We start from the raw sequence: 18684 nt of genomic DNA, 5'->3' as shown, positions 1-18684 counted from the left end.
AGGCCCTGGAGATTCTGTTCTATTACAAAGTTAGGGAAAGCCACAAACAAAAAAGACGGAAGGGAGGGGTCACTAGTAGAAAAATGACTTTTGGTTTAGAGATACCACTACTGGTATGTGAATACCAGTAGTGAAATACATTTGACCAAAGGATTCCACTACTGATATTTTAATACCGGTAGTGAAAAGTTCATAGACAAGGGATTTCACTACTGGCTTTCTTAAATCAGTAGTGAAAAGTAGACATGGTGGCAATGTTGTAATTATGTTGAAATTTGTTTTAATTGGATTTCACTACTGATTTGGTCTTCAACGGTAGTTAAATCCCTTAACTTAGAATGTATATACCCTTTCCTTCTCATTCTCTCGTACGCGAAATCTTTCTCACTCAAAACCCTAAGACTATTTCCCTTCCTCTTTCTCACTCAAAAATCCTTCAAATCCGCTGCACTCATCTTCGTTCGTTCAGATTCAGGTTCGTTTTCACCTTCGTTCGTTTCAACTCATCTTCGTTCTCTAATTTCACCTTCAAATTCACTCTCTGATTTCACCTCCAAGTTTCAGATCCGTTCTCTGATTTCACCTTCATTCAACCTTCTCCTCGGATTCTTTCAACCTTCAACTTCAATCTTCAAAATCCAGGTTCAGTTTCTCATTTGTTTATTGTTAAATTTTTAGGGTTTTTGAAATTTTAGTATGATTTTGAAATTTAGTAATTAGGTTTAGATTCAAAATTTGATGTTTGAATGAAAGTTATCATCATTGATTTAATTTTAGTATGATTTCATTGAGATAGTATATTTGAGCGAGCCTTGATTTGATGGGGTTCCTTCTTCAACACTTTTCTCGATACCCTGCTTAAAATTAAAAGGATGTTTAAGACTGTAGTATAATTCAATTAAATTCAATTCAGTTCCTGCATTGAAAAAAGTCAAAAAAAAACAAAATAGGAGAAATGCCTTTTGTTTAGGAGTAATGTCTAATTGTATAGGTGGCGCATTCTTGGTTCCTGATATGGTGGACAAAGTTCCTGCAACTGCAACTGTTTTTTCTGATGTAGAACCCTCCAACTAATTGCATATCATGAAAATGTAAGTAGTAGTTTAAGTAAAATTTATTTTCTATAATATTTCTTTTAACTTTATATGCAGTAGACTCAGGGAAAAATATACACCAAAATTAGTTAAAGCATGACAACACTACGTGTAACCAGAAGAACTTGTTTGAAAACTTGGTTACATACTATAAACTCACCTCTGAAGTTGTTTTACACTCAGAAGTAACTAATGGGCCTGATGATGTTATTGTCTTGGCATTAGTTGATATAGTTCCTTCAACAACATGTATCTCCATACCCTGCTTAAATTTAAAAGATATTTAAGATTGTAGTATAATTCAATTCCTGCATAATGAGTGAAATCTGGCACGCAGTGAACACAATGCTGCACAAGATGCTATAGCACACGTTGCAGCAAGACAGTCGCAGAACACAGTAAATAAATAAATAAATTGCAGAACAATAAATAAGACAGGAAATTGTTAACCCAGTTCAGTGCAACGTCACCTACTCTGGGGGATACCAATCCAGGAATGAATCCACTATAATAGCTCTAGTTCAAAGCCCTCGACCAACACCCGGTACTTGACTTATCACCTAGACACTACCAATGCAATCCTATCTAAGAACCTCTTAGATAATGAGACCCCGTCCCAAATTCCCTCTAACAACACGTACTATGTTGCTGTCAATAATATCAATAAGGATGGAGACACTCTCCTAGAAACTAGACCACACTCTTGCTTAAAAGCTTATGAGTGAATCACACAAACCAACTCCGTGCTTAAAAGCTTAGGAGCAGCTTACAATAAACAACACAAACACAGTCCTAAACTTGCATCAAAACGATACAAGAAAGGCTCACAAAAGACACACACACTAAACCTTAAAACGCACGCTTTATGAAATACAAGGTTTAGAAATCGCAAGTTCAATAGCCTTGAGGCTTCACATATTTATAGTCTTCAGTTGTCTTGATGTCCAAGTTAGGTCTTCAGGCTTGTACAGCTGTGAAAATTGCGGCTAACCCTATATTATTTTCAGAAATATAATTCCTGTTGTTCCAAACAAAAAAAAACGCAAAAATATAATATAATTATATTTTTGTTTTAAATAACTTTCCTTTGACCGACTTCAATAAAACTTGCTGAGTAAGTCTCGTCTTGCCTAAACGCACGTGCCTGAATATATAATTGAAGCAAATCTTGGCTCAGATTTGAAATAAAAATTCTGCACGAAAAACAGAGCTTCAGGATGCTGTACTATAATGCTACAGCATCTCAGTTCAGCATCTGGCTGGTTGGCTTTTGCAAAATGTAGCCAATCAAAACACCAACAATCTCCCCCTTTGGCAAATTTTGGCTAAAACAACCTTAGGCCAGTGCATAGAGAGATACAGTCTAAACTTTCCTTCGAGTCAACATAAGCACACAACTAGGAAAGAAAGTAGAACGATGCTAAGCTATTTAAACTTTCCTTCGAGTCAACATACGCACACAACTAGGAAAGAGAGTAAATAAATTCATCAGATGAATAGATAGCTAGCACGTAAGCATCAGAGGCATGCAACAGCGGAACATAACACATCTTAGCCTCAAAGTACAGACAGAGAGAAATAAACTCTCACATAGTGGATTCAAGATCGGAGAAATAAACTCCTTAAAATTTAAGCAACGCCACAGAGAATAGGAAAAATAAATTCCTATATAAGCATGCATATAAAAAGTAGTAGAAAAATAAATTCTACCTACTCCCCCTCAATATATGCATAAACTTTCACTCCCCCTCAAAACATGCATATCACATAAAACATGCTATACTAGATGCTATAGCATTTTTCATCACATCAGGCACATAAACACTTTTACTCCCCCTTTTTAGCCATAAATTCTGACAAATAAAGTCAGTACCATAGAATAGGAGCAAAACAGAGAACCATAGAATACCAAGTAGCACAGAGTCACAGGATGTCAGATCATAGAGGATCACATAGTACAGATTACAGACCATGAGGGCTAAGCCTTAAAAAAAATAACATCCAAAATAGAAAAAATTACAGAAACAGATCAAATTGAGGGACTTTCATCAGAGGCCATCTCCTCTTCTACAGTGTCACCACCTGCAAGATCATCATCATGAGAAGCGCCATGGGAAGGACCAACTCCATCCTCATTTGCCTGTGACTGCTCAAGCTCCAAGGCTTGGATTACACCATCTACCAGCTCCTTCTTCTCACCTAGCATATTACTAACCTCCCTGAGATTAGCAATCATCTGTCTCTTGGTCATACCTACAGCTGGTGTCTTCAAAGATGCTACAGCAATGTCTGCAGCATGTTTTCCTTCCAATAATCTAAAATCCATGGTTAAAGCTGAGGGTCTAGAGACAGGCACATCAGAGTTAGTGCAAATGTCAGGATGTTGTGACAAGATAATGCCACAGATCAGAGTGGGAAAGGCTATTGGCATTTTTACAGCAGTGGAAGAGCCATGGAGAATTGTTGCATTAAAAATATGAGTGCCATAATCAAAAACAGTACCAGTGCCTATGGCATAGATGAACTTGGCCAAACCTGTAGCTACACTGTTGGAGTGTGTAGTGGGGACCCAGTTGGCTGCACCAATTTTGTTCAGCAGAGCATATTTTGTGGTTAATTTAGCAGCAGAAAGTTTGCCAGCCCTTGGCCATGCTCTCACTTTGTCACCAGTGATGGTCCTGCATATCTCATTCATAGATGTCTCTAATTCAGCTGCAGGAGCAGTACTTCTTCCCAGATATTCGTTGATGACAACTGGTGAGAAATCAACACATTTGCCTCTTACATACACTTTTAAGTATTCAGGGCTTAAAGGATCATCACAGTCAGCTGGGATGTTTACCAAGAATTCTCTAGTCAACTTATCGTAGCATTTACCCAACTCAGATACAGTTTTCATCAGCCCTGCCTCCTCTATTAGATTCACAATGTCTTGACATTTCAAGAAGTCTTCATTAAGGTTTCTTTCAATGGCTATTCTTCTTTTCACCACAAATTTCCACCTGTTAACATTCTCAACACAGTGGAAGGAGACATTGTCAATTGGTACAGATGGAACATTAGGAGCCATTCTCTTTCTCTTGGCAGATTTCAGAGGAGATGCTTCAGGAGATGCTCCAGCATCTTGATCTTCCTCATAATCAGAGTCACTAGAAGAGACAGTTTTTCTCTTCACAATCTTCTTCTTACTTTCAGAGGGTACAGTTACCTTGCTCCACCGTTTCTTAGGTCCAATTTTAGTTTTGGTGGCTTCAGAAGGAGTAGCTATATCCTTTCCTGTATTACTTCTCAGCCTCCTAGATATACCAGCCCTAGGAGTACTCTTGAATTGAAGGCTTTCAACATCAATTACATTTGCCTCACTTGTATCAGGCATATTTGCAGTTTTACCCTTATCCTGAGTAATGACATCAGCAGGGATGGTGGTTTCAGTACCCTTTTCATTAACAGGAACCACAGGAGAGTTTGGTGAATCAGGGACTACAGAGGTACTAATATCAACATGTTCTTCAGATGCTGTAGCATCATTTGCAGCATCTAGCCCAGAACCTGCATTCTCATCAACTGTCATCTCAGACACAAGATTGGCCTTAGAGTTAGCGCCAATACCATCAATAGCGACATTAGGGGTTTCCAAAGAGGTTTCCCCCAATTTCTCAGCCGACCTAGGTTTTTCTAATCCTAGGGTTTCAGTTAAATCCAATTCCAAACTTAAATTCTTCTTACTAGAATCAGATGCTTCAACATTAACATCAACATTTGCAGTAGCAGGATTATCAAGATACAGTTCACGCATTGTATGAACCGTTTTAAGCGTAGATTTAGATTTAGAACACTTACCCCCTTTCTTCGATTCAGACGGCACACGAGAAGTCGATTGACTTCGTTTAGAGCTTTTCTTCGGTGTGGTCTTCTTCGTCTTCACTGTTTCCTCAGGAAAAATGGTAGTGAGAGGATACGCGATGGTGATTTGTTGAGGGAGACCATCGTATGAGGGTGATGTGGTGTCGTCGTTCTTTGCAGGAGAAGAAGTTTGAGAACTCGACATGATGTTTGTTGGATTTTGATGGAGGTTTTTGGTGATGGTGATTAATGGAGGAAGTTGAGAGGTTGTTGAAAAGAGAGAATGGAGAGAGATAGTGTGATAGAGAAAGTAAAGAGGTTGTAGCGCGTGAAACAAGAGGTTATGGAAGTTTTTGATTACTTCCCTTGATTTGCGTGCACTAATGAATGAAGTGAGGAGAAACACTTCAACTGCACGCCTTTTATGCTGTAACTGCTACAAATCTTCAAACAGGCAAATACCAAGTTTGCCTCGCAATTTTTCAAATTGAACTGCGTCTAGAGCCTTAGTAAATATATCAGCCAGTTGTTCTTCAGTTGAAATATGCTCAAGAGTTACAATACCTTCTTCAACTAGATCTCTAATAAAATGGTGCCTAATATCAATATGCTTCGTCCTACTATGTTGGATAGGATTCTTTGAAATATTGATGGCACTAAGATTGTCACAGTACAATGCCATAGCATCTTGTACCACATTGTACTCCAACAACATTTGTTTCATCCATAATAGTTGGGAGCAGCTGCTACCTGCAGCTATGTACTCTGCTTCAGTTGTAGATAAAGATACACAATTCTGTTTCTTGCTGAACCAAGATATAAGGTTGTTGCCCAAAAAGAAACAAGCTCCTGAGGTGCTTTTTCTATCATCTGCACAACCTGCCCAATCAGCATCACAATATCCTACTAGCATAGAGTTCTCACCATGAGTATACAAGATCCCATAATCACATGTACCATTCACATACTTCAAAATTCTTTTCACTTGAGCAAGATGACTCATCTTTGGCTCAGCTTGGTACCTAGCACATACTCCTACAGCAAAAGTAATATCAGGCCTGCTGGCTGTAAGGTATAATAAGCTTCCTATCATGCTTCTATAAAGACTTTGATCTACATCAACTCCCTTTTCATCTTTGGTAAGCTTTAAATGGGTTGCTGCAGGTGTTCTTTTATGAGCAGCACTTTCCATACCAAACTTTTTCACTATATTTCTTGCATACTTGCTTTGGGAGATAAAAATAGTATCTTCCATCTGCTTTACTTGGAGCCCAAGAAAGTAGGTTAGTTCACCTACAAGACTCATCTCAAACTCAGACTGCATTTGCTGCACGAAATGCTGTACCATCTCACTAGACATTCCTCCAAAGACAATGTCATCAACATAGATTTGTGCTATTAGAAATTTGCCTTGATCTTCTTTCACAAATAGAGTCTTGTCATTTCCTCCTTTCCTATAGCCTTGACTAATAAGGAACTCAGTCAATCTTTCATACCATGCTCGAGGTGCTTGTTTTAATCCATAAAGAGCTTTCTTTAATTTGTAAACATGATTTGGAAAGCTTGGATCAACAAACCCCTTTGGTTGTTCCACATATACTTCTTCATTTAAGTACCCATTGAGGAAGGCACTTTTCACATCCATTTGGAATAGCTTGAATTTTAGAATGCATGCCACTCCTAGAAGTAATCTAATGGATTCAAGACGAGCGACCGGAGCAAAAGTCTCATCAAAATCTATCCCTTCAATCTGTGAATATCCTTGTGCAACCAGCCTTGCCTTGTTTCTGGTCACAGTTCCACTTTCATCAGACTTGTTCTTGTAGACCCATTTGGTACCAATTACATTTGCATTTTCAGGTCTAGGAACCAAGTCCCAAACTTCATTCCTCTTGAACTGATTTAGCTCTTCTTGCATAGCATTTATCCAGAACTCATCAGTCAGAGCTTCCTTCACATTTTTTGGCTCAAATTTAGACACAAAACAAGCATTAGAAACTATGTCAAGTGTCCTTCTAGTAGTAATTCCTTGATTGGGATTACCAATAATCAGATCTGTAGGATGATTCTTTTGAGTACGAGTAGAAGGTCCTTTCTTTGGAGTAGCAGAGATTTGGTCAGATGCAGTAACCTCTGTATCATTCTTTGATTCATTAGTAGTTTCACAATCTACATCACCTGGTATAGATGCTGTAGCATCTTCTGCATCATCTTCAGCAGTTTCACTTGAGGTGTCATCTATTACCACATTTATAGACTCCATCATGGTTTTGGTTCTATTATTATATACTCTGTAGGCTCTACTATTTGTTGAGTATCCCAAGAATATGCCCTCATCACTTTTAGGATCCATTTTGGTTCTTGGTTCTCTATCAGACAAGATGTAACATTTACTACCAAACACATGGAAGTGCTTAACAGTAGGTTTCCTTTCCTTCCATAATTCGTATAGAGTAGTTGTTGTTCCAGATCTCAGGGTGACACGATTATGAATATAGCAAGCAGTATTCATAGCTTCTGCCCAAAAACCATGTGAAAGCTTCTTTGCATGTAACATTACCCTTGCAGACTCTTGTATAGTTCTATTTTTCCTTTCTACTACACCATTTTGTTGTGGTGTAATGGGAGATGAGAATTCATGTATGATGCCTTCAGAGGCACAGAAGTCAGAGAAACTGGAGTTCTCAAACTCCTTACCATGATCACTTCTGATCCTTAATACCACATTGTTTTTCTCTCTTTGAAGTTGAATACATAGATCTTTGAACACATCAAAGGTTTCTGATTTCTTTCTAATAAAATTTATCCAGGTGTATCTAGAAAAGTCATCAACAACAACATATGCGTACCTTTTTCCTCCCAAGCTTTCAGTTTGCATAGGACCCATCAAGTCCATGTGTAGAAGTTCAAGAACTCTGGTAGTGGTAAGATGCTGCAGCTTTGGATGTGGCATCTTGGTTTGCTTTCCAATCTGACAATCTCCACATATGCTACCTTCTTCAATTTTGAGATTTGGCAGTCCTCTGATGGCTTCTTTGGATATTGCTTTCTTCATGCTTCTTAGATTAAGATGACCAAGCTTTTGGTGCCATAGTTTTACTTCATCTTCTTTAGTGGTTAAGCATGTTGACATATTTTCTCCTTCTTGGGGAACCCATAGATAGCAGTTGTCTTTTGATCTGACACCTTTCATCAAAATCTCACCTTCGTTATTTGTAACCAGACATTCAGATTTGGTGAAGTTTACTTTCATTCCTTGGTCGCATAGTTGACTAATACTTATCAAATTTGCAGTCAATCCTCTTACTAGCAATACATTGTTTAGTTTAGGCAAGCTATTACTTCTGAGCTCCCCTATCCCAACAATTTCTCCTTTTGCACCATCACCAAAGGTAACAAAGCTAGTTGAGTAAGACTTTATTCCGACAAGAAATTTACTTATTCCGGTCATGTGTCTTGAACAGCCACTATCGAAGTACCAGTCTTCCCTTGATGAAGCTCTAAGTGATGTGTGAGCAATCAGAGCAGTAATCTCTTCTTCAGATTGAGTTGTATCACTTTTCTTCTCATTTTCTTCTTTAGGTTTCCATTCTTGTTGAGTAGGAGCAGTTGTGGAAACAGGTTTGTGCTGAGGACGTCTGTTAGGGTACCCATATAGCTTGTAGCAGTAAGGCCTTATGTGCCCTTTTCTACCACAGTAATGACATCTCCAAGCATGGTGCTTTCTTCTATTTCTTGACATGGGATGCTGCTGATGATGCTGCGGCTTCTGATAAGGCATTCTTTGCTTTTGAGTTTCTTTAGGCTCCATGTACATGAGTTCAGGACTGTAATTTTTGAATTTATTGACATTCTCATAGCTAAGCCCAATGTTTCTGGGCTTTCGAACATTTTTCTCTAAGATTTCCTCCAGTTGTCCATCAGCCTTATGAAGTTTGTCAAGATGCTCATCATCTTTATACAACATGTCAGAGAATTTTCTCAGCCGCCAAATGTCAGTATTTAATTTTTCAATGACTCCTTTAGCTTCTTCAAGATCAGAGGATAGATAATTTACCTTCTTTTGAAGTTCCTCCATCTTTGAGATATTCTCAAATTTTTCTGCTTTTAACTCATTGATGGTTACCTTTTGTTTCTCAATAACCCTGCAGATCTCAAGATCAGAGGACAGAAAATTTACCTTCTTTTGAAGTTCCTCTATTTTTGAGATATTCTCAGATTTTTCTGCTTTTAACTCATTGATGGTTATCTTTTGTTTCTCAATAACCCTGCAGATTTCTTCACTTTTAAGACAAAGTTCCTTGTAGGATGCAGCAAGCTCTTCATAGGTTACCTCTCCATCATCAGATTCTGTATCAGATGTAACAATACCTGTTAAGACTGAGATATGTTTAGCAGTTACAGATGCTGTATCATCTTCTGAGTCATCATCCTCAGACCAACTGACAGTTAGCCCTTTCTTTGCTCTCTTCTGATATGTTGGGCACTCCGGTCTGATGTGACCATATCCTTCACATTCGTGACATCGAATGTTTCTGTTTAAGTTTGATTTTTCATCACCTTTTGGTTTTCCTTGACTTTCATTGCTGCGTATAGTGCTTGGAGCATTGTTTTTGAAATTTGATCTGGGTCTCTTATCCATTCGTTTCAGAACTTTGTTGAATTGTTTTCCCAATAACACCATGGCCTCAGAGATACTCTCATTAGATTCTTCTTCATCCTCCAGTTCTTCTTCATTATTTTTAGATGAGAAGGCAATGCTCTTATTTTTCTTTTCACTTCTTCCATTTGCAACACTTTCATAAGTTTGGAGTGATCCAACCAGTTCATCCAACTTCATCTCAGAAATGTTTTTGGCTTCTTCCATAGCTGTGACTTTCATATCAAATTTCTTTGGAAGTGATCTAAGCATTTTTCTTACTAACTTTTCTTCGGGAATTTTCTCCCCCAGAGCATCAAATTGATTATCATAGTCTAGAATAGTCATATGAAAATCTTGAATTGTTTCTTCCTCCTTCATACGTAAGTTTTCAAACTGAGTAGTAAGAATCTGTAATTTAGACATTTTTACCTGAGGAGTACCTTCATGAACAGTTTCAAGAATCTTCCAAGCTTCCTTTGCTGAGACACATTTTTTGATTAGTTTGAAGATGTGCTTATCTACCCCATTGTATAATGCATATAATGCTTTTGAGTTTCCCAAAGCAAGCTCATCCTCTTCTTTAGACCAGTCCTCCTCAGCTTTTAGTTTAAGTGTTGGCTTTCCATCCTTGTCAATGACCACGGGGGGGTCCCATCCTTTCAGAACAGCCTTCCAAGTTTTGTTATCCATAGATTTTAGGAAAGCAATCATGCGTGATTTCCAATAATCATAGTTGGAGACACCAACTAGAAGCGGTGGTCTGCTTACAAGCCCTCCTTCCTTTTCAATGTTGCCAGACATTTTCCCTGGAGCTCACCCTATAACCAGAAAGGGTGCCTGCTCTGATGCCAATTGAAATCTGGCACGCAGTGAACACAATGCTGCACAAGATGCTATAGCACACGTTGCAGCAAGACAGTCGCAGAACACAGTAAATAAATAAATAAATTGCAGAACAATAAATAAGACAGGAAATTGTTAACCCAGTTCAGTGCAACGTCACCTACTCTGGGGGATACCAATCCAGGAATGAATCCACTATAATAGCTCTAGTTCAAAGCCCTCGACCAACACCCGGTACTTGACTTATCACCTAGACACTACCAATGCAATCCTATCTAAGAACCTCTTAGATAATGAGACCCCGTCCCAAATTCCCTCTAACAACACGTACTATGTTGCTGTCAATAATATCAATAAGGATGGAGACACTCTCCTAGAAACTAGACCACACTCTTGCTTAAAAGCTTATGAGTGAATCACACAAACCAACTCCGTGCTTAAAAGCTTAGGAGCAGCTTACAATAAACAACACAAACACAGTCCTAAACTTGCATCAAAACGATACAAGAAAGGCTCACAAAAGACACACACACTAAACCTTAAAACGCACGCTTTATGAAATACAAGGTTTAGAAATCGCAAGTTCAATAGCCTTGAGGCTTCACATATTTATAGTCTTCAGTTGTCTTGATGTCCAAGTTAGGTCTTCAGGCTTGTACAGCTGTGAAAATTGCGGCTAACCCTATATTATTTTCAGAAATATAATTCCTGTTGTTCCAAACAAAAAAAAACGCAAAAATATAATATAATTATATTTTTGTTTTAAATAACTTTCCTTTGACCGACTTCAATAAAACTTGCTGAGTAAGTCTCGTCTTGCCTAAACGCACGTGCCTGAATATATAATTGAAGCAAATCTTGGCTCAGATTTGAAATAAAAATTCTGCACGAAAAACAGAGCTTCAGGATGCTGTACTATAATGCTACAGCATCTCAGTTCAGCATCTGGCTGGTTGGCTTTTGCAAAATGTAGCCAATCAAAACACCAACAATGAGAAAGTGTCAAAAAAGAATACAAGGAAAATAGGGGAAATGCCTTTTGTTTAGAAGCAACGTCTAATTGTATAGGGGGCTCATCCCTTAATTATTTGATTTGTTTATATGATTATATCATGTTACTCACATGCTATTTATGAGAATTCTTTCAATATCATGTTTTTTTAGATGCCTCTCTCAACTTGCATTATGAATGTTTTGACTATATGCTGATCGTAGAATGATACACAAATCACTCAAATTAACTTATTTTCTTGCTATAGTGTATTCCTTTGTTGGTTGCACAATGATTTGTGTTTTGGGATCATGATGGTTATCTTGCTTCATATATAATAGAGTTTGCCTGTATATATCCTCTGTTTAATGAATTCCTTATCTTTCTGGCATCTTTGAACTTCTTGAATCAGATAGGATATATGTATACTTTACTTTGAGTATCTTTCAATGAATGGTTTATTGTTTTAGCAACCTTCTTTATTCTTTCCTCTTTGTTATTTTTTTTTCCTGTGAGAAGGAAGAGGGGTCATTGATCAAGTAGCATTTTTTTTTCTCTCTTGATGATATATAATCTTTGTGCAGGTTTTTCATGGGCAACCCATGCATACTAATGTTCCTGCTGCTCCACATCCTCCAGCCATGCGTCCTAGGGTGCGGGCTAGAAGAGGACAGGCTACAGATCCACACAGCATAGCTGAGAGAGTGAGCTTCAGGATATTTGCATGAATATATACTAATTTCTGGCTATTACGTTTGACATCTGTACTGCGGATTAACTTTGTTTTATCACAGTTACGCAGAGAAAGAATCGCAGAAAGAATCAGGGCGTTGCAAGATTTGGTTCCAAGTGTCAACAAGGTATGTGATTGCATATCATTTTATTACAAAAATATGGTTTTGCATTATTTGACTTGAGCAAGAGTAGCATTGTCTTTGGAGAGTAAGGGTTAAAGATGCATGTTAACTTGATACTTAATTTTTATAACATTTCATGTCACTGACTTGATAATGACATATAATTTATGACCAGTTTGTACACAAGTAGATTCATGTGTTGTGGATAAAAATTATATTACTCATCATTATTCCAAAACAACAAAAATCATGCTGAAAAAGGAGCTTTTAGAAGTGTGCATCAAAAATTGGAACTCACTGTTAACTCACCATCTTCACTGAATCTGTTGCCTTTTACAAATGTATAATGTACATTAAGTTTTACAAAGCCTGATTAAATCATGGTTTTGTTGAAGCTGAAACTACTTTTGTAAAGTGCGTGGAGCTTGTCTGAATATAATTTGTAGTTTTAAGTGTACATTTCTTGACACCGCTCCCTCCTTCTTTCCCACATACTGTCTTTCTTTTGCTTCAGCAAGGCCAAAAAGTAGGTACTAATGTAGAGTGCGAGGATCAATGATTTATGCATAGTGTTCTCAGTTCTGCATCTCCCTGTCAATATATGTTTATAAAGCCATGGATTTTATGTTTGGAGATTTATTTCTACAAAGTAATTTTGTAGACAACTTTATGTATGCCATGTTGACAAGTAATTACATGCAATGCTTTGAGTTTCTCGTACATGGCATCTATACATACAGAGATATGTTGAATTCTCAAATTTATTGTGGATGGAATTTGTTCACATAATCACATCTATAAAATCTCTTGATCCATTTTTTATGCATTGTATACTTAATCAATCAAAACTAACTTCTCATAAAAGGATAAAAAGTGGAGTAATTCTGCGTAAATTCTAATTTAACGAGCATGAAATTTTAAGAGTGCTTGATGTATGAAATAAATCAACTGGATATCATACGGTGATATTCTTGTATGATATGTGCTCTGCTCCATTACTGCGCAGCGTTTGTAAAGTAATGTTGATTTCTTCCATACTTTCTAACATTATGGTGAATTGCTACTTGTTCAGACAGATAGAGCTGCCATGTTAGATGAAATTATGGATTACGTCAAGTTCTTAAGGCTTCAAGTGAAGGTAAACTGCTATTGTTCTCCTTATTTGTCTTATCCAATTTGCAATTAATGAACTCTATTATATACAGGCAAACTGCAAATAATTCTGAACTCCTGGTTGATTATCTGCTTATTATCATCATCATGTGGCACTCGCAGGTGTTAGATATGCTTGAAGATGCTTGTGAATCATTGCTAGAAAACATTTTGGCAGAAAATAAACATATACAAGAGGTGGCAAAAGTGTAAGCAAACCAATCTGAATTCAGTTACTAGGTAAAAGTGTTGCAGGTGATAGAAATGAAGTTATTTAATAGTGTGATTAATATTGACAAATGCAGGAATTTTGAGGTTTAAAATTAGTCTAATGTTTGTGGTTTTGGTTGCAGGGACAGTTACCAGTATTTCATGTTTTGTAACACTTGGAATTGGAGGTGGTATTAATGGGCTCTCTGCTTGTTCCCTCTCCTCAAAGATGCTGGTGCTTTGTGGCTTTAGATGATTTTGAATTTAGTTTCTTAGTCATTAGACTTGGAATAATTAGTGATAATGTTAAGCACTGACTTTTAATGTGTTGCATGTAACTTGTTAGCTTGTTAGGAATTGACAATGATTTGTGGAAAATAATATTCGGAATTATGTCAATTTTCTTGTGCGTTATTAGCTACTAGTAATTTTGTTGTGCGTTATTAGCTACCAGTGACTTGAAATTATGTTGTATAATTTCTGCGCCGGAAAAGTGTAGACGATATAATTAATGCACAGGAAGCTACAAAAAAATGAAAAAAATAAAAAATAAAACTAACATACCACTACTGATATTTATAATAAACAGACGTGAAAACTAAGCATACCACTACGGGTAAAGGTAATGACCCGTAGTGGAATCCCCATTTCTTTAAAAAAAAAAAGGAAACCATACATACCACTACGGGTATGCGTAAATACCCGTAGTGGAATCCTCAATTCTTAAAAAAAAAAAACTGGAAACCATACATACCACTACGGATATGTGTAAATACCCGTAGTGGAATCTCATACATACCACTACGGGTATTTTTAAATACCCGTAGTGGAATCCCCAATTCTTAAAAAAAAAAAAACTGGAAACCATACATACCACTACTGATATTGTAAATACCCGTAGTGGAATCTCATACATACCACTACGGGTATTTGTAAAAACCGACGTGGAATCGCCATAATATTAAATAATAATTACAGAAGAAACTACACATACCACGACGGGTATAAAAATACCCGACGTGGAAAGTTGAACTTACAACGTCGACTGCATTTACTACTGGCCGCGGCCAGTAGTAGAAAGTCAGTTTGGCCAGTAGTTGTATCTCCTTTCTGCACTAGTGGGTGTTAAAAATTTGCATAATATGATGGTATATCCTTCTGAACCTTGACTTACCATTTCCAATAAACTATTCTGAATATGATATTTTCAATACACATTCAAACCTGAATACATAAACTGTTTAATTTCCTCATCAGTTTGACTCCTGATTTATGTAATCATGTTCCAAAAATAAATTAGTTGTTCAATCCTGAAATCCTAATATACTTGTGCATATTTTGCATTTTCTCACTGAGAGATAGTGTTTATGTTCCAATCATCTACGGTTGTTGGTAGACGGTAGTGTGCCTCAAATGATAGAGATCTTCTGTGTTTTCCCTCAAGATGCCGTCTATTTTAATTGACATCTGTGATGATGTATTTGAATACTATTTTGGATTTAATGAGCAAACTTTTTCATGGGTTGCATTTTGCTCATATAGTTGAGAATAAGTTAAATATCTGAAATTCAGCCAAATTCTTTTTTATTGGTTGTGTTATTTGGAGGAACACTTCATATCTAATCTACTGGCCTCATGTTACATGTTGAATTCCCTAGGCGAGAAAGTCTCATTATATTCACAAGCTACAAAAATTCTTTTTACCAGGCAAGCTTTTAATGAATTAATAATTCCCTGTGTGCCTTTTGTGGTTATTTATTTCCATTAATTTATCTCTACTCGCCTATTTGGTACCTGATATTAGCATGTAAGTTAAATGTTAGCTGGTATAGGACTGAAACTTTAACAACTCGGAAATAGATGTTAGAACATTTTGTATTGGGGGACTGCTGCAAATACTCGAACAAGAAGATGATGAAGACGGACATGATGATGGTGCACATAAATTTCAAAGCGTGTGTATCACACTAAACTTTAGGTTCGATTCGCCCCCACCATAAACTGGATGCAAAAGGGTTAACCGGCGAATCCCCTTCAGGATACTTTGGAAACCTTGACATGGATTGCATACTCATATCAAGCATATCAATCAATGATATTTTACAGAATAAAGTTCCTTACAATTCCTCTCGTGCACTAGAGAAATGAAGAAATATTTAGAAATATTCTTTAGACAGAATCATGACTCATGGAAACATAATTTCTGTTATGTGTTTTCTGCCTCCTAAGTGTCTCTATTTATAGAGAAACTTATGTCAAATGATGAAGGGACACAACCTTTGAAAGGATTTCAAAAATGTAAATTTGAATTTCAAATTAACCATTGCAACCTTTCAAATATATTTTCGAAAATATCCAACAATCCCCCACCATTTTCAAAATATATCAAAATCCATTATTCCGGAAATCTCATGGTTTCAATAAAGGTATCTCACGATTTGAACCATTACTTAGTAAGTTAAGTTTCCACTCATCCCCGAATAGATTGGTAGACAAGCTTTGAACCAATTATCCACTAGAAGAAGTGTTCATAACTCACATGAAATCTCGGTACCATTGATCGAATTATCAAAATGACACATTTGTTAAGGCCTTGTGTCTCATATCCTTTTCATGAGAATTTAAGAGTCAAGCCCTTGAACTCTATGAAGCGGCCCCACTTCATTCTCATATAGGTAGACTATATCATAAATGCACCCATAATTATGAATTCAAGCAAAAATATGCTATATGTCTATTAAGAGGAAAACCTCATCCTACCACTTTTTCTTTTATGGTCCAAGTACTTTTATCTCTTGGGATGTATTTATTATTGTCAAGTACTTCAATCACTTTAATAGTGTACTTTCATCATTGAACTCAAGACTTGATGTTATTCAAGTGTGAGTTGAGTTTCCACCATTGGTGATCAATTAGATATGGGCTTGTATCACATCCCTAATGATGTCTTCAATGACTTAACCATCATTATCCGAAAACATCATATCTTTGTCAATCCTTTCGTCAAAGAATTGCAATATTTTCCAACTTTATAACCTTTGAATATTCAATCAACCACATAGCTATGCTTTTTATAAACTTTGAATATTCCTTTATATTCTTGATAGTTTTAACCGCTATCACAAAACCATGACTTTTTGTCATTCTATTATCATTGTGTCATATACTCATATGCACAAACTTATGTCATTATTCTCTTGTTATAACATAATATTTAATAATCATTTCAATTTGAAGTTCAACTTCCACGTCTTGAATGTATCCTACATTCAATACATTAAACATGTATAACATCAACAAACATGATCATAAAGATTTGTCATGACCAACATTTATTTCATAAGATGGTTTCACCATGTCATATACCCCACATGAACTTAAAATATTCTGTAGAATTTATTTCAATTTCATTTAAGAAACCTTTTCATATTATTAGTTATCAAATAACTAATACATGTATCATAAATTCTAAATGTCAAAATCAAGTTTCATGTATAAATATGTTCTATGAAAATTCAAATAATCATCATAATAGAAAGATAAATAATGATTCAAAATCATTAACATTTTCTATAACATAATTTCCTCCATGAACAATTAACAACTTGCAATAATTTCAAAATACTCAATCAATCTTATAAGCAAGATAAGCAAGAAATTAACAATAACTTTCATAGCTTATAAAAAAAAAAACAATAACTTTCATAGATATCATACACATATAATATGAGATCATCACTTTTAAATTGAATAACTTCTTGCACAAAATAATAATAATAATAATAACACTAACATATGCATTTCATATTTTGACAATTCATATACCCTACTTTTATATTAAAAAAAGATCATATAAAAACATGTCTATAATATAAAAACATATCTATAAACCAAACTTATTTAAACTTGTCAAAATTCACATACTTTAAATAATTTCTAAATCATGCATATCATAATCATGCATATATTCATACAATTTAAATGTGTACCTTTCACCATAGTCATTACTATGTGTATTAATTTCTTCTTCAATATTACTTGTTAAAATCAACACCAAAACTGAATATGGAGTAGTTTTAGTCACAATTCTTCATGAACCAATGTGATTCTTCATCGATACACCGTTTCGGCCAATAATTCATTTATTAACCTATCGGTTGGAAATAATTTAATAACAGAAAAATCATGTCAATTTTAAATCAATCAATAATCCAATGCATAAGAATGAAATGATGATTTATTCTTCTTAAACAAAACTTCCATATACACACATATCCTTTGCCCGTAAAAACTTCGAATTTCAAATATGCCATTGATTGCAACATACATATGCATAAAGCAAATTTCATTTCATAAATTATAAACATAATTTCTATATCTTAAAACTTATTAAACATATACAAACATACATATGATTTAATCTCTGGCATGGTTTCAAAACATGAAAATTAAACATCATGAATCTGTGTATGTGTATGCATGAAATTGACCTTTCATATTTAAATTGCAATCAAATATGAAATAAGAAGGGTATCGATACTTATCTCTTCAAATTTTGTGAAAAGGCGGTAGTCATCCTCTTCAAATTTGCAGTCATCAATTAATCACAAACAAATCATAAATCGAACCTAAAGATTGTTAGAACATTTTGTATTGGGGGACTGCTGCAAATACTCGAACAAGAAGATGATGAAGACGAACATGATGATGGTGCACATAAATTCCAAAGCGTGTGTATCACACTAAACTTTAGGTTCGATTCGCCCCCACCATAAACTGGATGCAAAAGGGTTAACCGGCGAATCCCCTTCAGGATACTTTGGAAACCTTGACATGGATTGCATACCCATATCAAGCATATCAATCAATGATATTTTACAGAATAAAGTTCCTTACAATTCCTCTCGTACACTAGAGAAATGAAGAAATATTTAGAAATATTCTTTAGACAGAATCCTGACTCATGGAAACATAATTTCTGTTATGTGTTTTCTGCCTCCTAAGTGTCTCTATTTATAGAGAAACTTATGTCAAATGATGAAGGGACACAAC

At 35.9% G+C, this 18684-nt stretch overlaps 2 protein-coding genes across 6 annotated transcripts; one reads left to right on the top strand and one right to left on the bottom strand.

Moving 5' to 3' along the window:
- Positions 1 to 349: 349 nt before the first annotated feature.
- LOC123900108 (transcription factor UNE12-like) lies at positions 350 to 14031 on the top strand. Of its 5 annotated transcripts, none has more exons than XM_045951423.1 (8): positions 350 to 475; positions 565 to 642; positions 992 to 1091; positions 11998 to 12117; positions 12208 to 12273; positions 13343 to 13408; positions 13546 to 13631; positions 13776 to 14031. In XM_045951423.1, exons 4-8 carry the CDS (start codon positions 12016 to 12018, stop codon positions 13828 to 13830), a joined length of 375 nt encoding a protein of 124 aa, XP_045807379.1. In that variant the 5' UTR covers positions 350 to 475; positions 565 to 642; positions 992 to 1091; positions 11998 to 12015; the 3' UTR covers positions 13831 to 14031. The 5 variants fall into 5 exon arrangements, with proteins under 5 accessions (XP_045807379.1, XP_045807382.1, XP_045807383.1 ...); XM_045951426.1 differs by having other exon boundaries at positions 13546 to 13662; XM_045951427.1 differs by having other exon boundaries at positions 13546 to 13677.
- Positions 3124 to 5142, bottom strand: LOC123896173. The gene has a single exon (XM_045946596.1). The coding sequence runs from the start codon at positions 5140 to 5142 to the stop codon at positions 3124 to 3126; it is 2019 nt and encodes a 672-aa protein (XP_045802552.1).
- Positions 14032 to 18684: the final 4653 nt, after the last annotated feature.

This window comes from Trifolium pratense, linkage group LG7 (assembly GCF_020283565.1).
Source record: "Trifolium pratense cultivar HEN17-A07 linkage group LG7, ARS_RC_1.1, whole genome shotgun sequence".
NCBI lineage: Eukaryota > Viridiplantae > Streptophyta > Magnoliopsida > Fabales > Fabaceae > Trifolium > Trifolium pratense.
Note: the sequence above shows the minus strand (reverse complement) of the source record. Positions and strands in the feature narration are given on the sequence as shown.